This window comes from Typopeltis vanoorti, chromosome 5 (assembly GCF_054136105.1).
Source record: "Typopeltis vanoorti isolate ZY-2024b chromosome 5, IOZ_Tvanoo_1.0, whole genome shotgun sequence".
Taxonomy (NCBI): domain Eukaryota; kingdom Metazoa; phylum Arthropoda; class Arachnida; order Uropygi; family Thelyphonidae; genus Typopeltis; species Typopeltis vanoorti.
This window is the reverse complement of record NC_143553.1, coordinates 109,955,000-109,980,057: the sequence shown is the minus strand read 5'-3', so window position 1 is coordinate 109,980,057 and position 25,058 is coordinate 109,955,000. Positions and strand designations below refer to the sequence as shown.

Sequence of the window (25,058 nt, the reverse complement as noted above, 5' to 3'; positions counted from 1 at the left end):
TATATTTACATTATTTTTCAAAAAAAAAAGACAATTATTTTAAAGGAACGTTAACCTAAAATTCCATCAAGAAAGAAAATTGTCAACTAAATCTAGGTTGGCATGTTTTATGGACATTTTAGCCGTCTGTTTCTTTGTAAAGAAATTGCACTTGAGAGATGTTTGTTTATATTCTTGTCGTTCTTTGTTATCCTTATTTTTCATTGCGGTCGATTTCTGCGGCTTATGTTTTGATCGTGCAAGCCAACTTCTACTAATCCTGGACTGTTTCGTTTGTAGCGTAAAGAAATCTGACAAACAGGCTATTTATGGTGTTGTGTGGACAGGTTGACAGCGAAGTACGCTTAATCCATCATCTGTTACTTTTTCTGTAGAACTGACAGAACACGATTAATTTTGCTCTCTGTATTACAGAAGGGAAAAACATTTAAGACAAGATTCTTTATGCCTTTCACAATACAAGCAGAAACTGACAAACGCATGAAGAGACATCACTGCAAATGGATTTGTGTCCTTCTTCCTTCACGCTCTTTATATCCTTCCGTTTTTTTTCTCTTATTCAACTTTGTTTGTATCTCTCTTTTCGTAAATTACCATAAGTGCAATTATTAATTGCATATTTAATTTAACCATGCTATGAGTCAATGGAAATATATTTAAAAAAACAAAAAAAGCATTACTCACTTTTAGTATATTGCGCACGAGTTCAACAATGTATTTTTGCCATTGTTGAAATCAAATAATGTCAATACATGTTTATTAAACTAGATCCATTATTAAGGTTCGCAGACACACGTCGAATTTCAACAATGGAAAAAAAGTATTCTAAGTAATAACAGAAGGCGCACATTTTTGCAACAATCGATTTACAAACAAATCTTTTCCTTACTGTATGTAGCAATATTCTCTTCATAAAACTGAAGTGAGCTCAGTGGTTACACTCAATACAACTTAATGAACGTACTCTACAAAGACCAAATACAACCTAAACTGTGTTGGATAGGAATAGCAAAACATTTGAAAAGCATCCATCACCTAGCAAAAATTGTCCTTTAGGTTTTGAAGAGACAAACTGTATCTCTACCGACATCATAGAAAGTAGCAATACCTAATGTAGCAGATGTATATAGAAGATAATAAAGTACTACACTAATGGTTATAAACAGTGATTTGGATAGAGGCATTTACGGATAATGACTTGAAATTATTTTTTAGTTCACTTAAGAAAAATTCCCCAAAGTTGTTTACAAAACTCGAAAGAAAACCATAGAATGAATGCTACAGAAGGATTTGTGTCCATTTAAATAAATTTCTTGGTTATCCAATGCGAAAAGAAACAATACAAATGCATGGAAAATTCCCCATTGTTTTAGATAATAGAAATGCATATTATCGTGTCAAAAGATTTCGCACGCCACAAACATTTATTAATCCACAAGGGGGGTGGAGTTTCTCAACCCGGTCTGCATTATTAGTAATCAAAAATTACTTAAGAAGTTAGGCATTTTTTAAATAACAGAATATTAATAGGGTACGTATTATTATTATTACATACTTTTTTGCCGTACTCCCAATAACTCCGTATCATCTCTCATCAGTGGACAAGCATGCGTGCTATCCGTTTGCCATGTGGAAAATCCTAAAGCTAGAAAAACGACATAAATTATATTTACGAATATATCTGTTGAGTATATTATAATTAAATATGAGCAAATATAAAGTATTAAATGAAACCTGGAATTAGAGATATACCAAGACAGAGAGAGAGAGAGAGAGAGAGAGAGAGAGAGGGAGAGGAATATATCTCACAGATTTCTTTCGGATGGAATTTCCAACTTATTTTGAATTTGATTTCATGGATCGCATGAGAATATATTTTTCTAGGTTTTAAATTGCGAAACCACCACTTAAGATAATGAACATAAACAATAATCAGTGTCTGGTTAAAATCTGCACAAGGAATTCTTATTCTTAAAGGTCTCTAGTTGCTTAATGAAAATTCTTCTGAGAATTATTTAAAGTTGATTACCGAAACATTCTTCTTCTACCAATCTTCTTCTTCTTCTTCCTTCTCTGCATGTGGTCTTTACCCCCTAGTGAGCCGAAAGTTTGTATGGAAGTTTCCTTCAAGTTGCACCAGACGTGGGGGAGGAATCACTTGGACGATGCTGTACACAAACTGTAACAAACAACTCTAAAGTCGTTCAAATGATCGATTATCTGGTGAATTACCTTATTCTTTACCACAGAATATTGGCTTATTCTCGTTTAATTCTTAGCAGACTCTTGAGTTACCGTTATTTGTGATTTAGAGCCGAAAGAGGATGGAGGAACTTTCGTAGTTCGGTCAGTTACGACGATGCCTTTCGATCGGTATCCTACGGGGACGGAAGAATTTTTTCCTTATCCCGCATATAGGCAAACCAGGCAGGAGAACACACACGCATAATTCACATACAAAGTATATTTAAAGGTACAGGGGCTAATCACTTTATCCTGGAATTAAGGTTACGAAATCTAAGCATAGCTGGCACGATTATGGGCGCTTCAAGGACCCGTTAAGAATCGTAATAGAAGTAATAGACTCTCTGACCACAGATCTTTCTATCCATTTATCTGAAGTCAATCTAATTATTATTTTAATTGAAGAATCAGCCACAATTTGATCCACTCAATAACAACAAATCTCGGAGAGTTTCCTGCTGATTTAATTGAAACGCCACGTAAATTGTTTCCATATCACACTGCGTAACTCTTACATGAATTCTTCACAAACTATAATAACTATTTAAACTGAATAAAAGTAATCCCATAGATAAAAAGAAATTAAATTCAGGCTACTCTTCTTTAATTATCCAGAATCCAGAAACGGTTTTCGGAATCCTGGATATGAAGGAAGAGGTTAAAGAAATTGTAGAGAATGGAAGAATAAATAAACTCTTCCACAGAAGAAAGAACAAACGCCTTTCGAGTTATCTTACCTTAAAGTGTAATACGCTGCAACCCAGTATAAGAATTCTTTATTTTTCCGAGTTTGAATCATTTGGAGATGTCAGAATTAAGGATCTCTCGAAAAGAAGCTACATTAATTTTTATCAGAATTTTAATAAGCTCCGATTACTTTGCTAGCTCAATTTTTCCTTCCTTTATCATTTTTCTTTTCATGTTTCAACCAGTCAAACGTGATGAAGGATGGAAGAGAATGGAATTTTAATTACCTCCGTGCAGTTTCTTTAAATAACTTCTCGCCTTTCCCTGTGACAGTCCTCATTCGTTGTGCGACATTTCAGAAATTTTCTACATTTTACACCATGTGCGATATTTCATATATTTTTCAGGATGCTCTTTGTTTATTTCTAGAGTTTTTTTAATAGTCGCATTGAAATCAATAAATGCGTCTGTAGTCATACATTTCGGTTATTTATTTTAGTGTTATTCGTTGCTGTAGAACCCAAACATTCCATGATTTAAAATGCTGGAACAGTAATGTCGACAGTCGTTAAGTCCATTTGCTTTTCATGTCGTGTTCATTTCTGTCCCTTCGATACGTTTTCAGCATCCAAAAGTGTTTAAAGATGTACATAATTAATTAAGATAATTAGCATACATTTGCCTTTCATAAGAAAGATTATTGACACCATCCTAGATGCACTGTTTCGAGTTTATGATAGAAACCTTGGTACAAGTCCATGTAAACAACATAGAAATAACATGTATCGTTGACTGGGTAGTGTTGATTGTTAATTTGAATTGCTAAGAAGAAATATTACGAAAAGAATTTAACATATCAGAGACAGGGGTACATTCATCCTTTTCATTTACTGTATAGCTAAAAGTATATAACTCATTAAAATAAAATCAAGTAACAAACAATACTGATTACGATTGTGAAATATTCATCCAATGAATTACATTGTTTGCAATAATAATAATGAAATGTACATGAATTTCTAACAATGAAGGAATCGTGACTTAATTATCCATTTTATTGTTACAAATGTATTGTTTTAAAATTGCAAATCCGTAATTAGTCGAATGAAAAAGGAGTTACATATAGTAAAAAATAAGAATACACAAAGAAATACAACACAAAAAAGGAAAGAAACAAATAAGATATCGTACAAGATGGGCAAGTATAAAAGAAAAGAGCAAGGATAAAACAAATGGATAATTCTATTAGAAAAATAATCAGTATTATATACAAATTCATTTCAGAGATTCCTAAATGATATCTCCATGCATCCCCCCAGTAAAGCGGATTTTTATAAGTTTTGTATAATTTTTCCATCTAAGAAGGGATTATTCATCAGCATACTGGCAGTCTTAAAATGGTTCTAGAATTACAACTGTTGTTTACTGATGTATGTTGAAACCTATGTTTTATTGTAGAAATAACAATAAAATGAATTGTCTGAAAAAAAACTGAAGCGTATTCTATTGTTATAAATAACAATAGAAACATAAAATGAATAGTTTACGACGATGACATAAACCATTGTTATAATGTATATATCACGCCACAACGGCTAGAGTATTATTTTTCTACCTACCTATTTCCTTTACATTTTTTTCATCGTTCTATTAATTCTGGTTTTCTTTGTGGGATTGACTTTCCCTTTAGTCATTCTGTATTTAAATTTCTTACTTTCTAATAGATAAACATCAAAAGAAAGAGATGGGGAAAATATTATGATGATTTCTTTTCCTGTAATTAAAATTCCAGGAAGATGGCAAACCCCACAAATATGTTTCTAGATCTTAGTTATAATCATTTGAACAGATCTTTCATTATCTGTAGCTAACCGACATAATGCGGCATTCCAAGTTCTGAAAATAAATTTCAACTTCTTTAGGAAGAAGAGATGTGTGAAATATGCGATTCAAATGCTCCTGTTCTCTTCTTTCTTTTTCGCTATCTGAACATCCTTCTCCATCCATCAACTTACCGCCTCTAATGCGACATTTGGGATTAAAACATAGCCTGGTCTTGAACCTCTGAGGCTAGAGCTAGCGTGTGGCGGCGTCAGCTGAGAATAGGGAATTATGGGAAGTGACAGAGGTATCAAGACGGGTCACAGGTCGAAGGATTATCCTGTCGTCAGCTTTCATCAGAGATGACAGAAAGACAAAAGACAACGTATAGGGTCTTACCGAACAAACTTACCACACGTATTTCAATGGACTTCGTTACATATTGAATGCTGCAAATGATGTAGGAATGAGAGAAAGAAGACATGCGGAAAAGTATTAAAATTAATACTTCTCGGCGGGTAAAGAAAAGGAGACGATGGTGTGTTCGTTTATCTTGAACGTTAGCTCTGGACTAAATTCTCGACATATTTTACCATTTATTGTACGTTTCTGTGTGTGTGTGAGAGAGAGAGAGAGTGCGTACACGTGCACATGATGTTATAGTTGGACTGTTTAGCTCTGAGCCAGTTTACGCAATTTAATGAATGGGTATTAAGTTTGTCGGGTATATGTTTATTAGCTTGGTTTGCCGGTTTGGGGGGAGAAACGTGTTATCTTCCATCATTTCATATTTTGAAGGTATTCGAACCCAGCCATTCGTTTTGTTTTCCAACAAGATCATTTTTGTGCACCTCAGAGACGTTCTTAAATTTATTTAATCAGGGAAAAAATAAGAAGTGTTTTTATCATCTGTTAAAATGATTTTGTATAATTCGAAAAGAAGACTAAAACGTGAAGAAAGGTGAGTGAGGGAAAGAAATAATGAACAATATATAAAAGGATATCAAGAAAACAGAGAGAGAGAGAGAGAGAGAGAGAACGAGATAGATAAATAGAGAGACACAGAGAGAATTAAGAAGTATAAAAATATTTTTAAAAGATAGCAAGCTTGCTGGCATTGTTATGGTTTTGAATTTTCACCGAATCAACTAAAAATATGCTTAGTATGGCGCGTATTCCTTTGGTCTGTTAGACGGTTTTGCAAGATTGAAAACCTAAGTTTACGGAGGATGAAGAACCCTCCACCTTCAGTTGAAAAGTCTTTATAGTCGTCAACAAGAGAAAGAAAAAGAAGAACGTCAAGCAAAATATTGCACACGTATTGACAGGAAATGAATAAAGAAGAGAAGAATGAATGAACAATATCAAGGAATAAACATCAGCATGAAGAAGAGGCGAGAGTAAGATAGAGAGTATAAAAAAACTCATTTAAAGGGAAAAATTAGAACGAAATAGCAAAAAGAAAGAAAGCGGAACTGCAAGAAAAGAAAGAAGACAGGATGCTGAAAAAATTGAAAGAAAATGAATAAAATGTGTAGTGAAGTGAGACACAAAGCATGCATCAGAAAGAGAAAGAAAGAAAGAAAGAATGATGTCTGAAAGAATCGATTGCGAGAAAAAAATATAAAAATGGAAGAAATGCGGAGAATTGTTATCTGTTTGTCAAGCAACAATTAAACCCCCAGGAGGCGTTAGTGTGCTGCACTCTTAAGTGTGGGCGTGCAACATCGGACGGTTTATATGGTTTCGTTATTATCAGAGAAAAATCCTTCTACTCTAAGACTAAACAACTTAGCCTAACCTGTAAAGGGACAAGAAATTTCTACCGTCACTGAAGGGGTTTGAAGTTAAGAATGTTTTTCGTATGTTCAGGTGTGCCACGATTCATCGAAATCTCGCAAACCCAGTATCAAAGAGTTCTCTTTTATTTTATTTCTTTTTTTTCCAAAATTCCTCTCGCTGCAATAATTCTTATTCGTTTATAAATTGGACTCACCTAGAAAACAGGCGAGGGCAGTCACAAGAAGCAAGGCTAAGAAAATGAAAGCGATGGCAGTGCACTTCCAGCTACAATGAGACGAAACGGTTTTGCCAAGGTGGAAGTGAGAATGGGCGAAATGATTCGAAGTCGGTCGCCTAAGGGCATTCCTAGATGTAAGGACGGGACCGGAAGGCTGAGAAGAATAAGCTAGATGACACCTAAGAAAGCAAAAAATAAATAAATAAATAAAAATAAAAATTATTAAATTAATTCTCTATAAGAAGAAATTATAAAACAATAACATTACAGATTTATTTCACGCTCATTCCATTTGATCAGCAAAAAATGGCATTCGGTACACTTTGAACTATTCCATACGGAAGTAAACAACAAATCTATTAGAACTTGCCTCGTTAAAGAATGTGATTTTTTGTAATATTTTCTAAAACTAACTTTCAACAGAACAATACGTGCTCTTTAACAATTGATTTCCTTTTAACAATGGACTTTTGTGCTTGTATAATAAACCATTCACATTATTCGCCACCAAAACAATACAATCGCTTATCATATACAGCATTGTCACTATTTAGTTAACTGCAGAAATAAAAATAAATACAAAAAGACGAATTAGAACACCATTTAATAACATGACTCTTCGTAAATTAACCGACTTAACCAGTTATCTCCTTAACTATAAATGAAAATTCAATCACTGCTTAGATTATTTGTCTAGTAAACACAATTTTACTCGAAACTGTATGAAACTAAATTAATTAAACCTGATTTAGTTGCACTACTTACTTAGATCAGCGTAACTGCTAAAACACCTTTCAACTGGAAACACCTGAATAATTAAGATCCATTGGAGAGCATTGATCTGTTTATTTTAGCGAAAACTCATTAACTCCTAAGCAGTTGGTAGACGTATCGTACCTCTAATGAAAAGATGATAGGAACACGCTTACCTCTAGAAAGGTACATAAGAATCTTAACGAAACAGGTGTAACCTCAGTAAAAGAATTATCTTGGACATCTTAGATCGTTGCGAATAGTCTAAGATGTCAGAATTAACTCTTTTATTGGTGGGGATCAATTGGCTTGAATCAACTATTTTTTTTTCTTCTTAGAAACTTGTAGTTTCTCTGTAAGTTTTCTGTGATCTTTCCGCTTATGGATAGAATATCTAGATCAAAATACCGTGTGGAAAATTAAAAATTTTGTAAAGGTCATATCACGTGATTATATTTATTCTGAATGGGAGCGGAAAAGGGGGGTAAAATAACAACAATGGCTTGGGTTTTGCATGTTTTGAGACAAAGGCTGTACAATGCTTGTTCTCTATTCAGTGTGTGTTGTCCAGTTGGTGGAGAGTTTCCGGAAGAGAATCTCACTCCTCCGCATAAGACTGCTTAACCCATCATCATCAGTTAATATTCTTGATTATTTTGGAAAACGACATTACACGCAGTTTGTTACATCTAAAAACCTCAAAGATACTTAATTACGATCGGTGCACTTTGATTGAATATTTTTCTACGTGTTTATTGATTTCAAATCCATTTGTTGGAGATTACGACTTGCACATTCGCGACAAACAAGAAAGAAAATTTCATTGACCTATCATTGGATGAAACAAAGTTTGCAGTTTCCAAAGAAGACACTTGTAATAAATGTTTGGCTTTCCGTTCCTAAGGGATATCCGTTGCTGTCTGACGAAGCAGTAAAAGTGCTACTTTCATTTGGGTCTTCTTATTTATGTGAAGTAAGATTTCTTCAGTTTGCGATTAAAAATATATAAGGGATAGACTTGAATGTTTCTTTCTTTTTTTTTTTAAATTGTAAATTGAATCTTAGGTACGTGCATCCATATAAACTCGTAAAATATAAACAAGCTCCCCCAAGGTGCCAACTGCATATAAATTGATGTTCTTTTTATTGATTGGAAATGAACACGTGATTGCAGAAGTGTAAGAACTGCTGATTTGAATCAATATAAAGCAGTTTTAACTCGAACACTGTGGCCTTTTTCTTTTCAACTCACTACTCATTACATTCGTTGACTAACTCTACTAACAAATTTAAACGGCATCTATATATACAGTAAAAAGAATAAGATTACTTCTTAATATCTTCCACGTTATTAATTTCTAATGTTTATTTAGGTTTTGTTGCAGCCGATGTACGAATTGGCGAACTGATTGTATTTATTTTGATAAGAAAAAATAATTCAATAATGTGGAAATTCTTATTTGAACTTAAGGTAAAATAGCGAAGAAAGGTTCAGTAATGTTCAACTTATCGGACAAATTTGCTATCCGATCGAGAATTATCTTTCAGTCATTGAAAGTTACAAATATTCATTGATATAGATTCATCACAATAAACAACAAAAATAATAATTGGAATGCTATTCTTAGCATATTTTCCCTAACGCTTGTTTGCAAAGTCTTAATATTTCATCATCCCCTTAATGTGTAAGTCTCAGTGGCTTTTTACTGCGCGGTAACTTGGCTTTGCTGTAAACTAATTAATGCTAAGATAAGATATTTAATCCTATCCACACACATTCTAATATGCCTCTCAATGTTAGCCATTTTCTGACCAGCTGTGAGATGAAAATTCCGACTTTTCCCCCGGCTCTTCAAACTTATTCTTAGTGGATCGAGAAGAGGGTGAGCCTGATTCCGCCACCTGGTTGCGGTAGTGAGAATTTGCTTTGTGATATATGCTTATGGAAAAAAAAAACTACACTTATATAATAAAGCACTATTCTGGCTTACTGGTGTTGCCTTAAAGTATACTCTTTACGAATTTGTGCACTGTTGCTTATCATAAATTACGACTGCTACTACACCCTCTGTACAAAAAGAAACCGAACTTTTCGAAATTAGACATTTATTTCATTAGATGTCGGATTATAGCGCTAAGAGTGACAGTGTGTTTTGATGAACGGTCGGTCGTCACGATATTCATGCCGTACGCGACGAATTCTCGCTATCCATCGGTTCAAAACTTTGAGATAAAACTCACCACTGACCGTTTGGCCAGGCGGAACGAATTCTTTGTGGATAATGCCCTTGGAATCGTAGAAACAAATCAGCATTGTCTCTACTTTTGACTTCTTCAAGCGACTTTTTCTCTTCTGGTGGTCTCCACTCAGCACTCTGGCGCTTTGTTTCGGGCTCATACTCAAAACACCACGTTTTCGTCACCAGTAACGATCGTTTCAAGGAAGTCTGAGTCCTTACGAGCGGTTCTGAGTCCTTGCAGTGTTCAATTCGATATATTTTTTGGTCGTCGGTCAACTTGTGGGGAACAAATCGCGAATTCAATTTACGAAGGCCCAAGCTCTCAGTCAAAATGTTGTGCACAGTTGATTTTGGAATCCCCAATTCATCTTCAATCAATCTCACCGACGATTTCGGGTTTTCTTTGATGAAATCAAGCACTTTTTGGATGTTAACTTCGCTCAGTCCAGTTTTTGGACTGCACAGCTTTTCGTCGTCCTCAAGAGTCTCACGACAACGCTTAAGCCATTCGTAAACTTACGGGATAAGTATTCATCACCGCATGCTTTTTGAAGCGTTTGATACGTTTCGTTAAAATTTTACCAAGTTTAACACAAAAGTCAATCGTAGTTCTCTGTTTGAAACTCATTTTCCGACCGTTCGTCAAAACACAAACTGTCACTCTTGGCACTATAACTCGGCTTCTAATGAAACAAATGTCACAAACAGTTGCTACAACACTAATGAAGGTTGCCGCTTTCGACAACAAAAAGATACAACAGGTGATGCCATTAATTTCTTCTATTTTCGAAAACTTCGGTTTCTTTTTGGACAGAGGGTGTATTATGACGAAGTAACCATTTTCGACAATCATGAACGAAGTATTCGGTTTAACTGGTATAATAGGAATAAGAACAATATATTTATTCTATTTAATCATATGATCACTGCTTTTATAATTATAAAATTGAATCATTCATTCATTCTTTCAATAAAGTTATTAATCCGTGTGTTGAGGCTGTGAATAATTCATATTAGAGGTTTAACGGAATATTAACAGCACTGAGAAAGGATTAAAACTAATTTTAATACTTCCAGTATTTCGTCTCCGTCACAGAAACATCTTCGGGGATTACAAAAACTTTTTGTAACAACACAGACACAAATACAATACAAAGTGAAACTAAAGTCCTATCTAGGTGGTGAGCCCTCTATGGGCATTTGCAGGTGGCCTGGGATGTAAACAGGGATCTTTGATAATTAAAGTTTCCCAAATTTTGGGCAGTTCTTCCTGGCCTTCTGACATTACAAAAAAACTCAAACCATTCTATTCTCGTTCTCCCCCCCCCCGGATATACGGTTCACCCAAAATCCACAAACCTAATTCTCCCCTAAGACTTATAGTAGATACCACCAATGCACCTTGTTACAAATTATCATAGCAGCTAGCTAACTCTTTGACTCCCCCCCACCCCTCACTGGTCTTATCTCATCTTATGTAAAAAAACTCTACCCATTTTAAAAACTTAATTGAAAATCTTACTTTAAATAATACAGATATATTGGTCAGCTTTGACATCATCTCATTGTTTACGAATATTCCCCTAATTGACACCTTAACACTCTTAAAAAACGTTTTTTCTTCTGATATTTTAGAGCTCTTTTTCTTTGCCATCAACTCTGGTTGTTTCTCTTGGAAGAATAAAATCTACAAACAAATAGAGGGAACTGCATGGGTTTCCCCCCCTCTCTCACCCCCTCCTGCCAATTATTACATGGAAAATTTTGAAAAACGAGCCATCACTCTTCCCCTCTAAAACCTTCTACCTGGCTAAGATATGTAGATGTGTTCTCTATTTGGCCTCATAGCCTAGACACATTAGATTCCTTCCTCAGTCACCTCAATAGTACATCCAAGAATCCAGTTTACGATGGAAAAGGAAAATAACAATAGTTTACCCTTCCTAGACACCTTAGTAACACGCCTTCCTAATGGCAACCTTTCTTTCTCTGTATATAGAAAACCTACTCATACAGACAGATACATTCACAAACTCTCCCACCACTACCCCTCCCAGCAATATGGCATTATTAAAACAATAAGGCCTACAATCTTTGTTCCAGTAAAACTGCCCTTTCAACCGAACTCAAACACATATACAACACCTTCCTTTCCAATGGCTATAATGACTACAGAATTAAAAAAAATAACTAAGTCCTTCCCCATTCCCCGTCCATCTCTTCAGGACTTCCATCACCATTCCTTACATCCGTGGTACTTCAGAAAAAATAGCCAGATCATTAAAAAAGTACAACTTCAATACAGCTTTTAAGCCCCACCGTAAACTTGCTACCCTTATCCACTCCACTAAAGACCAGCTCCCTCCTCTATCAGTGCCTGGTGTATATAGAGTACCTTGTTCCTGTAAACTTGCCTACTTTGGACAAACAGGCAGGTCAGCATCCATCCGGTTAGAAGAACACAGTTCTTACATCTGCAAACAATTATGGTCAATCTGGCCTTGCAGACCATGTTTTGGATACACCCCACAGGATCTCCTGGGAAAAAACTACCATGCTCCATCATAGTAAATTCAAAAAAAAAAGACTATTCTTTGAATCTGCATCTGCACTCAGGAATCAACCTAATTTAAACAAATACGGTTGCATTAAACTTCCCAAAATTTGGGAAACTTTAATTATCAGAGATCCCTCTTTACATCCCAGGCCACCTGAAAATGCCGATAGAGGGCGCACTACCTAGGACTTTAGTTTCACTTTGTTTTGTATTTGTGTGTGTGTGTGTGTGTTGTTACAAAATTTTTGTAATCCCCGAAGATGTCTTTGTGACGGAGACGAAATATTGGAAGTATTAAAATTAGTTTTAATCCTTTCTCAGTGCTGTTAATATTCCATTAAACCTCTATTATGAAAGTTATTAATCGATTTCTTTACACCATTTGAAACTAGCCTACTAGCCTAACTTTGAAGTGCACCTATTGTTTACTTATTTAGAAGTGCAATTTGGTGAAATATTTATACGGAAAAACACCAAAAATGTAAGTTATTTTACTTATGTTTTTAAATAGCATCTAAAATCGACCGTAAATGTTAATTCTGTCACGTGTCATTATTTAACGCGAGTCTACGAAGCAACAATGAGAGCAAAAATAAATAAATTTCCAATTTCAAACTCATAAGAGCAGAAGCAAAAGATGAAAGAAGTAAAAAAAAAAAAAAAAAAAAGAAAAAAAACGACCTCTCATTAATCCTAGTGGTTCAATATATGCTCATTTCGTGCCATGCCAGATATGTACAAGCGGTTACTATGGCAACGAGCGTGCAGCGTTACCAACAATGTCATCAGTTGCAGGAAAACAATTGAAATGACTTTAAAAGCGTAATTCTTAATTAAGCTTCCGCTTCATTGAGACAATGAATTATGGTCAACGACAGATGTACGTCGCTTCTAATGAGAAACCGTTGGAGCCCTTTCTGGAAGTTCTTCATTAATTGGCATATTAATTAAAGCTAACTGTTTTTAAAGTGTATGCAACACGGCCCACCCGATCGAAACATACTTCGGGTGAAAAATAACATTGCACGCGCCGTGAGGTTTTTGTGGGTAATTTGTGCCACCATACCGAGGTAATCATTTGTGGCAGCCCATTTGTCGCCGTTCCGGACAGAGAGGAGAGAGAGATAGTGAAGTGTATTTTGAAGCTTTGTCGCTAACAGCACCTTGTCCTGATAGTTGATAAATCATTCGTCGCTGTTTTCGTAAGGAAGTTGATGTGGTTTCATTAGCTAATTAACACCACTGTGATTATGAGGTTTTCAGCAATTGATTCGCATGAAAGGACTTTCAACATACGCACCTAATAAATAAATAAAAAAAGAAAAAGAACAAAAATAAACACAGCAGCGACATCTTACTCAAAGATCTAACAAGAGAAACAGTAAATGATACGTCTCATTATGGTATAAAAATGAACACATTCGCGATTGCATTAAAGCTAAAAATAGAATAAATAAAATGTGTAAGAAATTTAATGGGAAATTAATCATTTGTTTTTATTAAAAATATTTATTAATAAATTTTTATTATTTAAAAAAATAATAAGTATTATATATATATATATATATACACCATGTATATATATATATATATATATATATGGGAATATATATATATATATATGGGAATATATATATATATATATGGGAATATATGGGAATAAATTTTTAACTTGGGTATATTGTATATTGTATATTAGGATAGCCAAGCAATTTTATATGCTTGGTTATTTAGCTCCTAATCCCAAGTATGCAAACAATTAAGTTTGCGCCTGAAACAAAGTTCAAGTCTAAAGATGGTACAACACCAGGGCAACTCATTGTAAAGGTGGTTAAAGCTTTGATCACTATTCTTAGTATTTTCCCATAATGTAAAGCACATCTCACTAGAAGATGTATACTGCAATGCATTATGGGTGGGGTCACTACCCAGACCGGTTTCGACCTTTTTTGAGGTCTCCTCAGTGAGTAGCTAGACCCTAAATACCAAGGTTTTAGTAATACAAAGCCTTATCAACTTTACCTATATAAGTTGCAACAAGGTGTATTATTAAGTTTTAATAAAAATCTCTGGAGGAGATATTGATGGGAATAAATTTTTAACTTGGGTATATATTGTATATTGTATATTAGGATATTAGGATAACCAAGCAATTTTATATGCTTGGTTATTTTAGCTCCTAATCCCAAGTATGCAAACAATTAAGTTTGCGCCTGAAACAAAGTTCAAGTCTAAAGATGGTACAACACCAGGGCAACTCATTGTAAAGGTGGTTAAAGCTTTGATCACTATTCTTAGTATTTTCCATAATGTAAAGCACATCTCACTAGAAGATGTATACTGCAATGCATTATGGGTGGGGTCACTACCCAGACCGGTTTCGACCTTTTTTGAGGTCTCCTCAGTGAGTAGCTAGACCCTAAATGCCAAGGTTTTAGTAATACAAAGCCTTATCAACTTTATCTATATAAGTTGCAACAAGGTGTATTAAGTTTTAATAAAAATCTCTGGAGGAGATATTGATGGGAATAAATTTTTAACTTGGGTATATTGTATATTAGGATAACCAAGCAATTTTATATGCTTGGTTATTTTAGCTCCTAAAACTTAATACACCTTGTTGCAACTTATATAGGTAAAGTTGATAAGGCTTTGTATTACTAAAACCTTGGTATTTAGGGTCTAGCTACTCACTGAGGAGACCTCAAAAAAGGTCGAAACCGGTCTGGGTAGTGACCCCACCCATAATGCATTGCAGTATACATCTTCTAGTGAGATGTGCTTTACATTATGGGAAAATACTAAGAATAGTGATCAAAGCTTTAACCACCTTTACAATGAGTTGCCCTGGTGTTGTACCATCTTTAGACTTGAACTTTGTTTCAGGCGCAAACTTAATTGTTTGCATACTTGGGATTAGGAGCTAAAATAACCAAGCATATAAAATTGCTTGGTTATCCTAATATATATATATATATATATATATATATATATATATATATATATATATATATATATATATATATATTTATATATATATATATTCGGTATGATGGCAATGCTTAGCTAATGAAGTTCTAACTGAGGCTCGGCTAATGCTGTTACCCTCCTGCCATGATCAGAGCTTTAATAGCTCAATAACACCTTATCCCTACACTGTCCTCTACAGATAACGGGGAATATGAAAAGCATTCTTGCTTCGCCCCTTTAAGCCAGTCCTTATAAGGACTATATATATATATATATATATATATATATATATATATATATATATATATATATATATATATATATATATATATATAGATGGCCGGCAGGCCCCACCCACAATGAGGACCAGTGGTGGATGAATGGTATTTTAGGGAGGTAGGTCTCTGCACTGTGTCCAAGTAAGTTCCCGAAACTCCTTTTTCCTTTTTTAGGATAGTCACCTATAATAAACTAACTTTTTGCTGCTAGACGCTTACTCTAAGCTGTCTACGGGATTAGGTAGTGGACTCTCAAAGTCTACAGGATTACTCGCAAACTACTCGGGAAACCCGAGAAACCGCTATTTTCTCTTAGGCCAAATTATGGACTCTCCATATGATGAGCTCGACTTCAAGCAGCTATTGGCAGTCTTCACACATGTAGGAGGCCTGCTGCAAAGGAAATGGCCAGGAAAGGTAGCAATCCTCCAAATAGAATAGGTTGAAACAGAGGACTATCAATCCCCTGACCCTCTCCCCAGCACTACTCAAGATAACTCCAGAGAGAGAGATTATGTCGCCAGTTAACGACCAGTCCCTAGTGGACTCAGATAACTCTACAGACTATCAGGTTGTCAGCAGAAAGAAGCGCAAGAAGGAGTCGCCAGCTGCAGAACCTGAAATAACACCTCTATCATTGGAAAGAACAGCTCCAATGGACTTAGCAGCACAACCTGATGAAAGAATAGAGACCGACTCCAGGGCACAACCCAAAGAGAGGATTCCACCAGTAATTTTAAGAACAAAAGAAAAATGATCTTTAATTACAGAGACGATGAAGAATACAAACATCAAATTTACATCAACCAAGAGTATAGATGAAGGAATCCGGATTCAGCCAGAAGGAACTTCAGACTACCAGCAGCTCACCAGACTTATGGATGAACTGAAAGTCCCATATCACACGTTTCAGCTTAAGAGTGAAAAAAATCTAAAAGTGGTCATCAGAGGTCTGGCTGAAAACATACCAGCTGAAGAAATAGCTACTGACCTCAGACCACAAGGCCTAGAGTCAATTAAGCTATCGCGCATGTACCGAGCAACAAGTGCCCCATGCCTCTGGTCTTAGTCGAGATCAGTAAAGACCATAGAGAAATTTACGACCTTAAAATAGTCTGCAGCTTAGTCATCAAGACCGAACCTCTCAGAAGAAAGGCTTCAGCTGATCAATGCCATCGCTGCCAAAAATATGGGCATGCACAAAAACTATGTAAAGCGGATTACAAGCGCGGTGACAACCATCCCTCGCACACTTGCGTCAAACCGCGAACTACGCCCGCTGTGTGCAAACTGTGGCGGCCCACATCCAGCAAACTACAAGGGATGTTCACTCCACCCATCTAACCTGCAGAAGGCTAGAGAGGCACTACCTCCGCCCACTCAGGAGAACTACACCAGAAATCAGAACGCGGGCTGTTACTCCCGAGAAACCATACGCATCTGCGGTCTCTACAAGTAACAAACCGGCATCTTGCAACCAAAACCCCGCAGCAATTCTCGCTGCCACTCTAGGAGAGATGTTAACGGCCTTTAGCAAAACAAATCCCAACCAGGCCGACAACAATAAATTCCTCAAAAACACACAAGTCATCTTCTCCATGATTAATGCATAACACAGTTACCATAGCTAACTCAATACAGATTGCATATCGAAACGCTAACGGACTAAACAACATCCTCCTGGAACTAAAAGAATTTGCTGAAAGATATAAGATAGACATCCTTTTAATCAACGAGACGCACCTTCGGCCTTGCGACAACCCCAAAATAAGGTACTACACACTACTTAGGACAGACAGGCTCAATGCCAGAGGGAGCGGAACGGCTATATTTGTTAAAAAAAGAATAAGATACGATGATATCAGGAAAACAACAACTTCCAGTTACAGGTTATTAATGATCTTAGCTCCGACCACAATCCAATTCTGCTTAGCCTTGGCGGGGAAGCAGAAACCATCCCCGGACAATCTTACACAAATCTCAAGAAGCTCAACGCAACTCTCTGCAACATCACAGGCTCTGTCCCGACCATCTCCTCAGCCAAAGAAGTAGAATCAACGATCAATAAACTGGAAAGCACAATCCAAACTGACCTTGCAACAGCCTCCACCGTTACCGCTCCAGCTCAAACTAACCTACTCCCAGAAGAGATTCTAAAGCTTATTCGCAACAAACACAGGATCAGACGTCGATACCATGCAACACTATCACCAAAGGAGATAAACAAGAGCTAAACAGGGCAACAAACCTAGTCCGATATGCGATCAAAGGCCATAAGAATCAACTATGGGAGAGGAAACTAGGCTCTTTAAACACTGAAGACAACTCATTATGGAAAATGACTAAAGCCCTTCGCAGCGATCACCCCAACATACAACCAATCCATGGAGAAAGAGGCATAGTCTACCGAGACGATGAAAAACCAGAAGCCTTTGCAGACACCCTGGAGCTGCAATTTCAACCAAACTACACTCATGCGGATTTGCGCTTCATCGAAAAAATCCACAGACAAGCACGCTGTGCACTTCATCATACCACCAGCCGTGACAACATAAGCTATACTACGCCAAAGGAAATATACCAAATTATCAAGAACCTCAACAACAGAAAAGCACCAGGTCCTGATCAGATTTCAAACAAAATTATAAAAGCACTCCCTCACAAAACAATAATGCATCTAGTGGCTATCATCAATGCGATGCTAAGACTCAACTACTTCCCCCACTCGCTGGAAGCAGGCAGATATAATCGTCATCCACAAACCGGGGAAAGCACCTCAGTTCCCCCAGAATTACAGACCTATCAGCCTCTTGTCAGGCCTTGGGAAAATCGCTGAAACAGTAATACTAAAACGCCTACAAAACGAAACGGACAATCTAGACCTAATCCCAAAAGAACAATTTGGTTTTCGAACTAGTCACTGCATAACTCAACAAATCCACAGACTTATAGAATACATAACTATCGGATTTAATTGGAAACAACATACAGGTGCACTCTTCCTGGATGTGGCGGAAGCCTTCGATAAAGTGTGGCACAAAGTCCTCATCCACAAACTAATAACTGCAAAATACTCACTAAACCTCATCTAAATCATAGACTCTTACCTGAAATACCGAAAATTTCAAGTGAAACTCCGTGGTCTCAGATCCACTACAAGAAGAATCACAGCAGGTGTCCCGCAAGGCTCCCTATTATCGCCGCTGCTCTTCAACATTTTTATCTCAGACGTCCCAAGCACAGCATCAACCACCATGGCTTTCTATGCAGATGACATGGCGATACTGACCAGATCGCTCAGGCCATACCTAGCCACACAACGACTACAAAACGCAGCAACGAATCTTGAAAAATGGTTTCAAAAATGGAGAATAGACGTCAATGCAGATAAGAGCACGGCCATACTCTTTACAAGGAAGAAAGCAAACCACCACGGAGCAGTCAATGCTCAATACTGATATCCGACGGCAAAAAGAAGTAAAATACCTGGGAATCAAACTAGATAACCGACTCAACTTCAACTCCCACATCTCTCATGCCTGCAACAAAGCTAACTCAGAAATAGTTCAACTCTACCCTCTACTCAACCGTAGAAGCAAAGTCAGTCCAGAAAACAAACTAAGAATATACAAAGCAATCATCAGACCGACATTAACTTACGGATCACCAGCGTGGAGCCACACCTCCCCCAACAACATCAAAAGATTACAAGTAATCCAAAATAAATGCCTCCGAAAATGATCTTCGATGCCACACGGTTTGTAAGGAACACTATCCTCCACCAAGACGGAAACCTGCCAGACATACCTACGTTTCTCCTCCAGATAGCAACCAAGTACTTTGCTCAGGCATCACCCCATCCCAACCAACTCAATCGTGAATCATCAGATGACGATGAAAAAGACAGATGGAAACATAAACGCCCAAAGGCGACCCTGATCACAGATTGAAATATCTCAACACAGCCGTAATTAGGGCGAGAAAAATGCTCAAAACTTTCTTTCTTTAAACAATTAAAAAATAACGATTACAGAATAAAAATCCAAGGGATTGATGTCCATCCAGCCATAGAAGTTAGAAGTTAGAATACAATAAATTTTAATTATTAAATAATTTTTAATTATTTAATCTTTTATTTCTAAAATTATTTTTTAAATATGTTGTATTTTTATTTTATTTCATTTATTTTATTTTATTTTATTTTATTTTATCTTCTATTTCTAAAATTATTTTCAAAATATACTAAATAACCATTATTTTAACACATCGTATTTTTTTTAATATTTACATCTTTAAGTTACATCATCTGATGATAGGAACACGTTAAGATGCAAATAAAAAGATTAAGATATAAAAGCTAAACCCCATTTCTATATAGTAGCAGCAGTGACTGTTTACCTGTCTGGACTTCTTTTAGAGTGATCATATCCCGCCATCTTGTAGGGAGTTGACATATCTTCTGAATAGGGACCTATAAAAATGGAAAACTAATACTTAAAAAAATCATTACCTATATATTTATGTTTAATTGATATTTATCTCATTTATTTCAGGATTATTATTTATTGACTATAATTATTTTATGAATATAATTCAAAAATAAAAAATTACTGGAGTCTATAAAGTTATTCTTCTGAAAACATTCTTTTTACAAAAAATTATTTATACACCTTTTTATATTTTCTATATATAATATAGAAATAGAATAATTATCTTCTACTTCCAATTAGCAGGGTCGAACGGGAGAGTCAATCGACCGTGAGATGCGGTATTTGGTTCATTAATGCCCTTGGGGGTAACGGATGGCAATAATGCAATGCTGTACCAATGAAGTTTAACTGAGGTTCAGCTGTTGCTGTTACCGCCTTGGGCGATGAGTTTTTGAGTTCGCTCTCTTAAGGTTTTTGCCTTAAGGGAGCACTTTGAGTCTCCGGGGAAAGTGTTCTCCGGCACGGCCCGCTGAGGAGCTTTGTTGGATGAATTATTTTCCTCGGAATTTGAGCGGTTTTGCTCAGTGGCCGGGGAGCCCGTCACTGAGTGGAACCAAAGCTGAGATAAGGACGGTCTTTCGCCCACTATGGAGTGGCCTAGAGATCGTCAGTATTTTTGAGATTTCACCTTTACTTACATAGTCGGTGACTGATTCATTCAAACAGAGGTTCGGCTGTTGCTGTTATCCTGGGTTAATGAGTTCGCTCTCTTAGGTTTTGCCCTAAGGGAGCAATTGAGTCTCCGGGGAAAGTGTTCTCCGGCACGGCCCGCTGAGGGGTAATTGCCGGTGAATTATTTTCCTCGGAATATGAGCGATTCTGCTCAGTGGTCGGGGAGCCCGTCACTGAGTGGAACCAACGCTGAGATTAGGACGGTCTTTCGCCCACTATGGAGTGGCCTAGAGATCGTCAGTATTTTTGAGATTTCACCTTTACTTACATAGTCGGTGATTGATTCATTCAATCCAATACCCTTGGAGGGTAATGGATGCAATGCTGTAGCCAATGAAGTTCTAACTGAGGCTCGACTATTGCTGGTACCCTCCTGCCATGATCAGAGCTTTAATTGCTCAATAACACCTTATCCATACACTGTCCTCTACAGATAACGGGGAATATGAAAAGCATTCTTGCTTCGCCCCTTTAAGCCAGTCCTTATAAGGACTTCCAATTAGGCGGATTTGAAGGGGTATCAATCGACCGTGAGATGCGGTGGATTCATTCAATCCAATACCCTTGGAGGATAATGTATGGCAATGCTGTAGCCAATGAAGTTCTAACTGAGGTTCGGCTATTGCTGCTACCTCCTGGCATGATCAGAGCTTTAATAGCTCAATAACACCTTATCCCTACACTGTCCTCTACAGATAACGGGGAAGATTCTTGCTTCGTCCCTTTAAGCCAGTCCTTATAAGGACTTCCAATTACAAAAATTGCACACCATGGGAGAATGTAGACCCTGGGAGGGTAATGGATGGCAATGCTGTAGCCAATGAAGTTCTAAATGAGGCTCGGCTCTGGCTGTTACCCTCCAGCCATGATCAGAGCTTTATACAGCTCAATAACACCTTATCCTTACACTGTCCTCTACAGATAACTGGGAAGATGAAAAGCATTCTTGCTTCGCTCCTGTAAGCCAGTCCTTATAAGGATAAAGACTTCCAATTACATTTTTCGTGTCGGTATCTCAGACACAAAATAAGGTTCTGGTTGGTCTAACTTTTCATACATTAATAAACAACGTATCAAGTTCACTATGTTAGATTGTCTACTGAGATGTCTATAACTTAAATTAATTTGTCACCATAACATATCAGATACAAAACATGGATTCTTAGTCTAGCAGTGGAATTTTATTTGATTTGATCCTCTATTTCTATTTGTGTCAAGGCTGATTTCACATTTTCAGGCATAAACAAATAACACATAAGTGTATTTCCCTAGAGTTTTCATTACGTGGATGTTTATTTTTCGTTGCTCACCTTACTGATACCGTATAATTGGATTGGAGTGATGATAGTAGCTAGCTTGCGAGCATATACTCTCTCTCTCTCTCTCTCTCTCTCTCTCTCTCTCTCTCTCTCTCTCTCTCTCTCTCTCTCTCTCTCTCTCTCTCTCTCTCTCTCCCTTGAGACTAAGCGAGACTGACTTCCTAATCGGAGCAAACCACAGAGGACCAGCGCATTTGAGCTATGTTCAGGAAGATAAGTTCACTTCACTGTGGGTGGGAATTACTGATTATACAGACGATATGTGTTGTTTGTTGGGGCATGTACTCGTGTACTTTCATGCATATGATATAATCAGTAATTTATCAGCGACAAACAGCTATAATGGATTTGGTAAATATGCATGCAATTAACAGAAATCCATAACAAATGCAAGCATATAGCAGCGAGTTTTAGACAATTTAAATCTCTTACTGTAGCACGCTTTTTGGGGAGCTTTTATCTTTCTTTTAGAGATGCGGCACGAGCAACCTCAGTGGCATCCATTTAGATGCATTAGAAATGGAAATCAATTAAGGAGAAAGTGAAAAGATTTTTTCTCCATCAAATGCTTAAAGTTAAATTATGGTTTCAAAATTAGAGATTAAAAAGTAATATGTTTTAGTTTTTGTTATTAAATTTCAGATAAATAAAATAAAAAAACATGATGTTCAACTTTTTTTATTTAATGTAATAGTCCAAAATATTTTTTAGAGAAAAATTGGTCTTATTGCTATTAGAAAATACTTCCAGGGAGTCAGAAACTCGTCGAATGAGGCCGCATGCCGCAAACGAATTCATACACATTATCCGCACCTTGGGTTTTTCGCACCGTAGGTAACTTCGTAGGTTGCCCACAAAATGTTCCTGGTGAGATTTTCACAGGCTAGTTCACCATTACTTTCCCCAACCAGTCAATTTTATCAGGGCTCGGGACCGGCATATGACCGAGGCGTATTCGTGACTGTAATCCATGTGTGTTCACGGGGACGGTTTGACTGTTCTGGGAGATGAAAAACTCGAATTTCCGGGTGCAAAAAACCCTACCTCCGTATGTGACCGGCTAACTCACCTTCCGTCGAAAGAGATAAAAGTTCCTCACGTCACTGAAGGGAATCGAAACCAGGTCTTTCTGACCAAAGGGTTTCGTCTATACCGACTGAGCTACGGAGGCTCTCATTATCCACACTCACCACCTGCAAAGGCAAGCCATTCCAGTCATGCAGCGCTCCAACTGCAATAAAAATCTAGTTCCACTTGTCCTCTCCCACTCTCCATAAAATGAAAATTCCATCTTCTAGTATCCTTTCAGAAGTTGCAGTCCACAAATTATTCTCAATCTCATCTCATAATCTACATTCTATAGCCTGGTATCATCTTTAATACTGTCCTTTACACCAATTCCCCTGTATCTACATCGCCTCCCGGACTACTGTGAGCAGTAATCCAGGTAAAGTCATAATTTAGCCTTAAAAAGAAGAAAAATGATCTCCGTTCAGAAATGAACTTATAATGTTCGTTTCAGCATTGCAATTAACTTTTCAGTTGCATTTGTAGTCTTGATCTGAATCTAAAAAAACGATCTGAAAACAACAACAAAAAAAGCAGGTCTTGAGTAGACTTTGAGAGCTTTGAAGAAGTCTCATAGGCTCAGCTGTATTGGAAGTAATCTAAGCCAGCTTTGTAGTAAAATGTATTAAAAGGTTCATGCATAAACTATATAATGTTCTGGGGATAATTTTTTTTAATAGAGAGAACATAATATAATGATAAGAACCATTTTGGATATCTGCAATATTTCTTACATTTCTTTCTGCATAATTGCCATCTGTATGTTTAAAAAGAAACTAGTCTAATAAGGAATCTTGCTGTATTTTACCGATAAATGCGTATTATGAAATGAATACTTCTTCACTGTTCACGAATAAGTTTAATCTGATTCTTAATAACAGTTAAAGAGTTTTATTAATCGTAAATTTTAACGTCTCAACTTTAAAACATTTATCCGATTTATAATTCAAAGATTGAGTATTGATGGGTCCCATTTTACATTTGTATTAGAAAACTTCTAGAAATTCTATATTTTATTTCATAATTTACATCGTTAAATTCTTTTGGAATTCTTTTAAATATTAATAACTGACTGATGCTTTCTTTATTTTAGGGAGTAACCCTAAAGTAAATACATTTCTTTGGGGATTGAACCTTAACAGCCTGCATATACGAAGATAGTTCACATATAAGCTTTCTTTCTTTATGCTTCGGCAAAAGATTAAACCAAGAATATAATTTACTATAAAATATAATGTGCTTTGTAATCCAGCAATGAGTTTTACACTTATTTACTTTATTTATGAATCTTGTTTGTTCAGAGGTAGGGAATGCTTCATGCTTGTTATATGATTTCTGATTGGGGTATTATTATTATTATTATTATTATTATTATTATTATTATTATTATTATATTACAGGCCACTCCATGGAGTCCACAATTTTTGTGTCTCCAGCTAAATGGATGCTGTTCACGCATTTAATTCCCACTTTATTTATTCTCCTGACACTACGTATGCAGTCTGCTATTACCTCCCTCAAACACTCGTTTACCACTTCCCATGCACTATCAACATCCAGCCCTTGCAGTTTTACATGCTATGGCACTGATCCAAGCAATCTCCTAAGCTTGTCATACTTACCATCCGGGTAGTTCCACATAAACCTTGTCTTAACTGAAAATTCCGCACATTCAGCCACCTCCCAGGTAAAGCCCATATGATCACTTTTACCAATCGGTGGCAATGTGGTCACATTGGTTATGGAAAAATTCTCTGATGAAATTACCAATCGAGCACTCTCGAACCCCTATTATATTCTATTACATGCTGTCTCGGGTAATTATCCCTTAGTAACCACATAAATTCGATTTCCTTCCTCCCATGTGTCCAGTCCTCCTTCCAATCTATGATCGCATGGTTGAAATCCCCGACAATAATTACCTATCCTCCACTCATTG

The 25,058-nt window shown here is 36.5% G+C and overlaps 1 protein-coding gene across 1 annotated transcript in view; it reads right to left on the bottom strand.

Annotated features, from left to right (window-relative positions):
* The window catches only part of LOC150106716 (teneurin-m-like), a 148,237-nt gene that overhangs the window by 59,886 nt on the left and 63,293 nt on the right, over positions 1 to 25,058 (bottom strand). The window contains exons 3-5 of the mRNA XM_090393459.1: positions 19,969 to 20,041; positions 6,749 to 6,951; positions 1,556 to 1,645 (exon numbers count right to left, since the gene is read on the bottom strand). Of these exons, the coding sequence (XP_090249585.1) occupies positions 1,556 to 1,645; positions 6,749 to 6,951; positions 19,969 to 20,041 (366 nt within the window). The remainder of the gene's footprint in view (positions 1 to 1,555; positions 1,646 to 6,748; positions 6,952 to 19,968; positions 20,042 to 25,058) is intronic.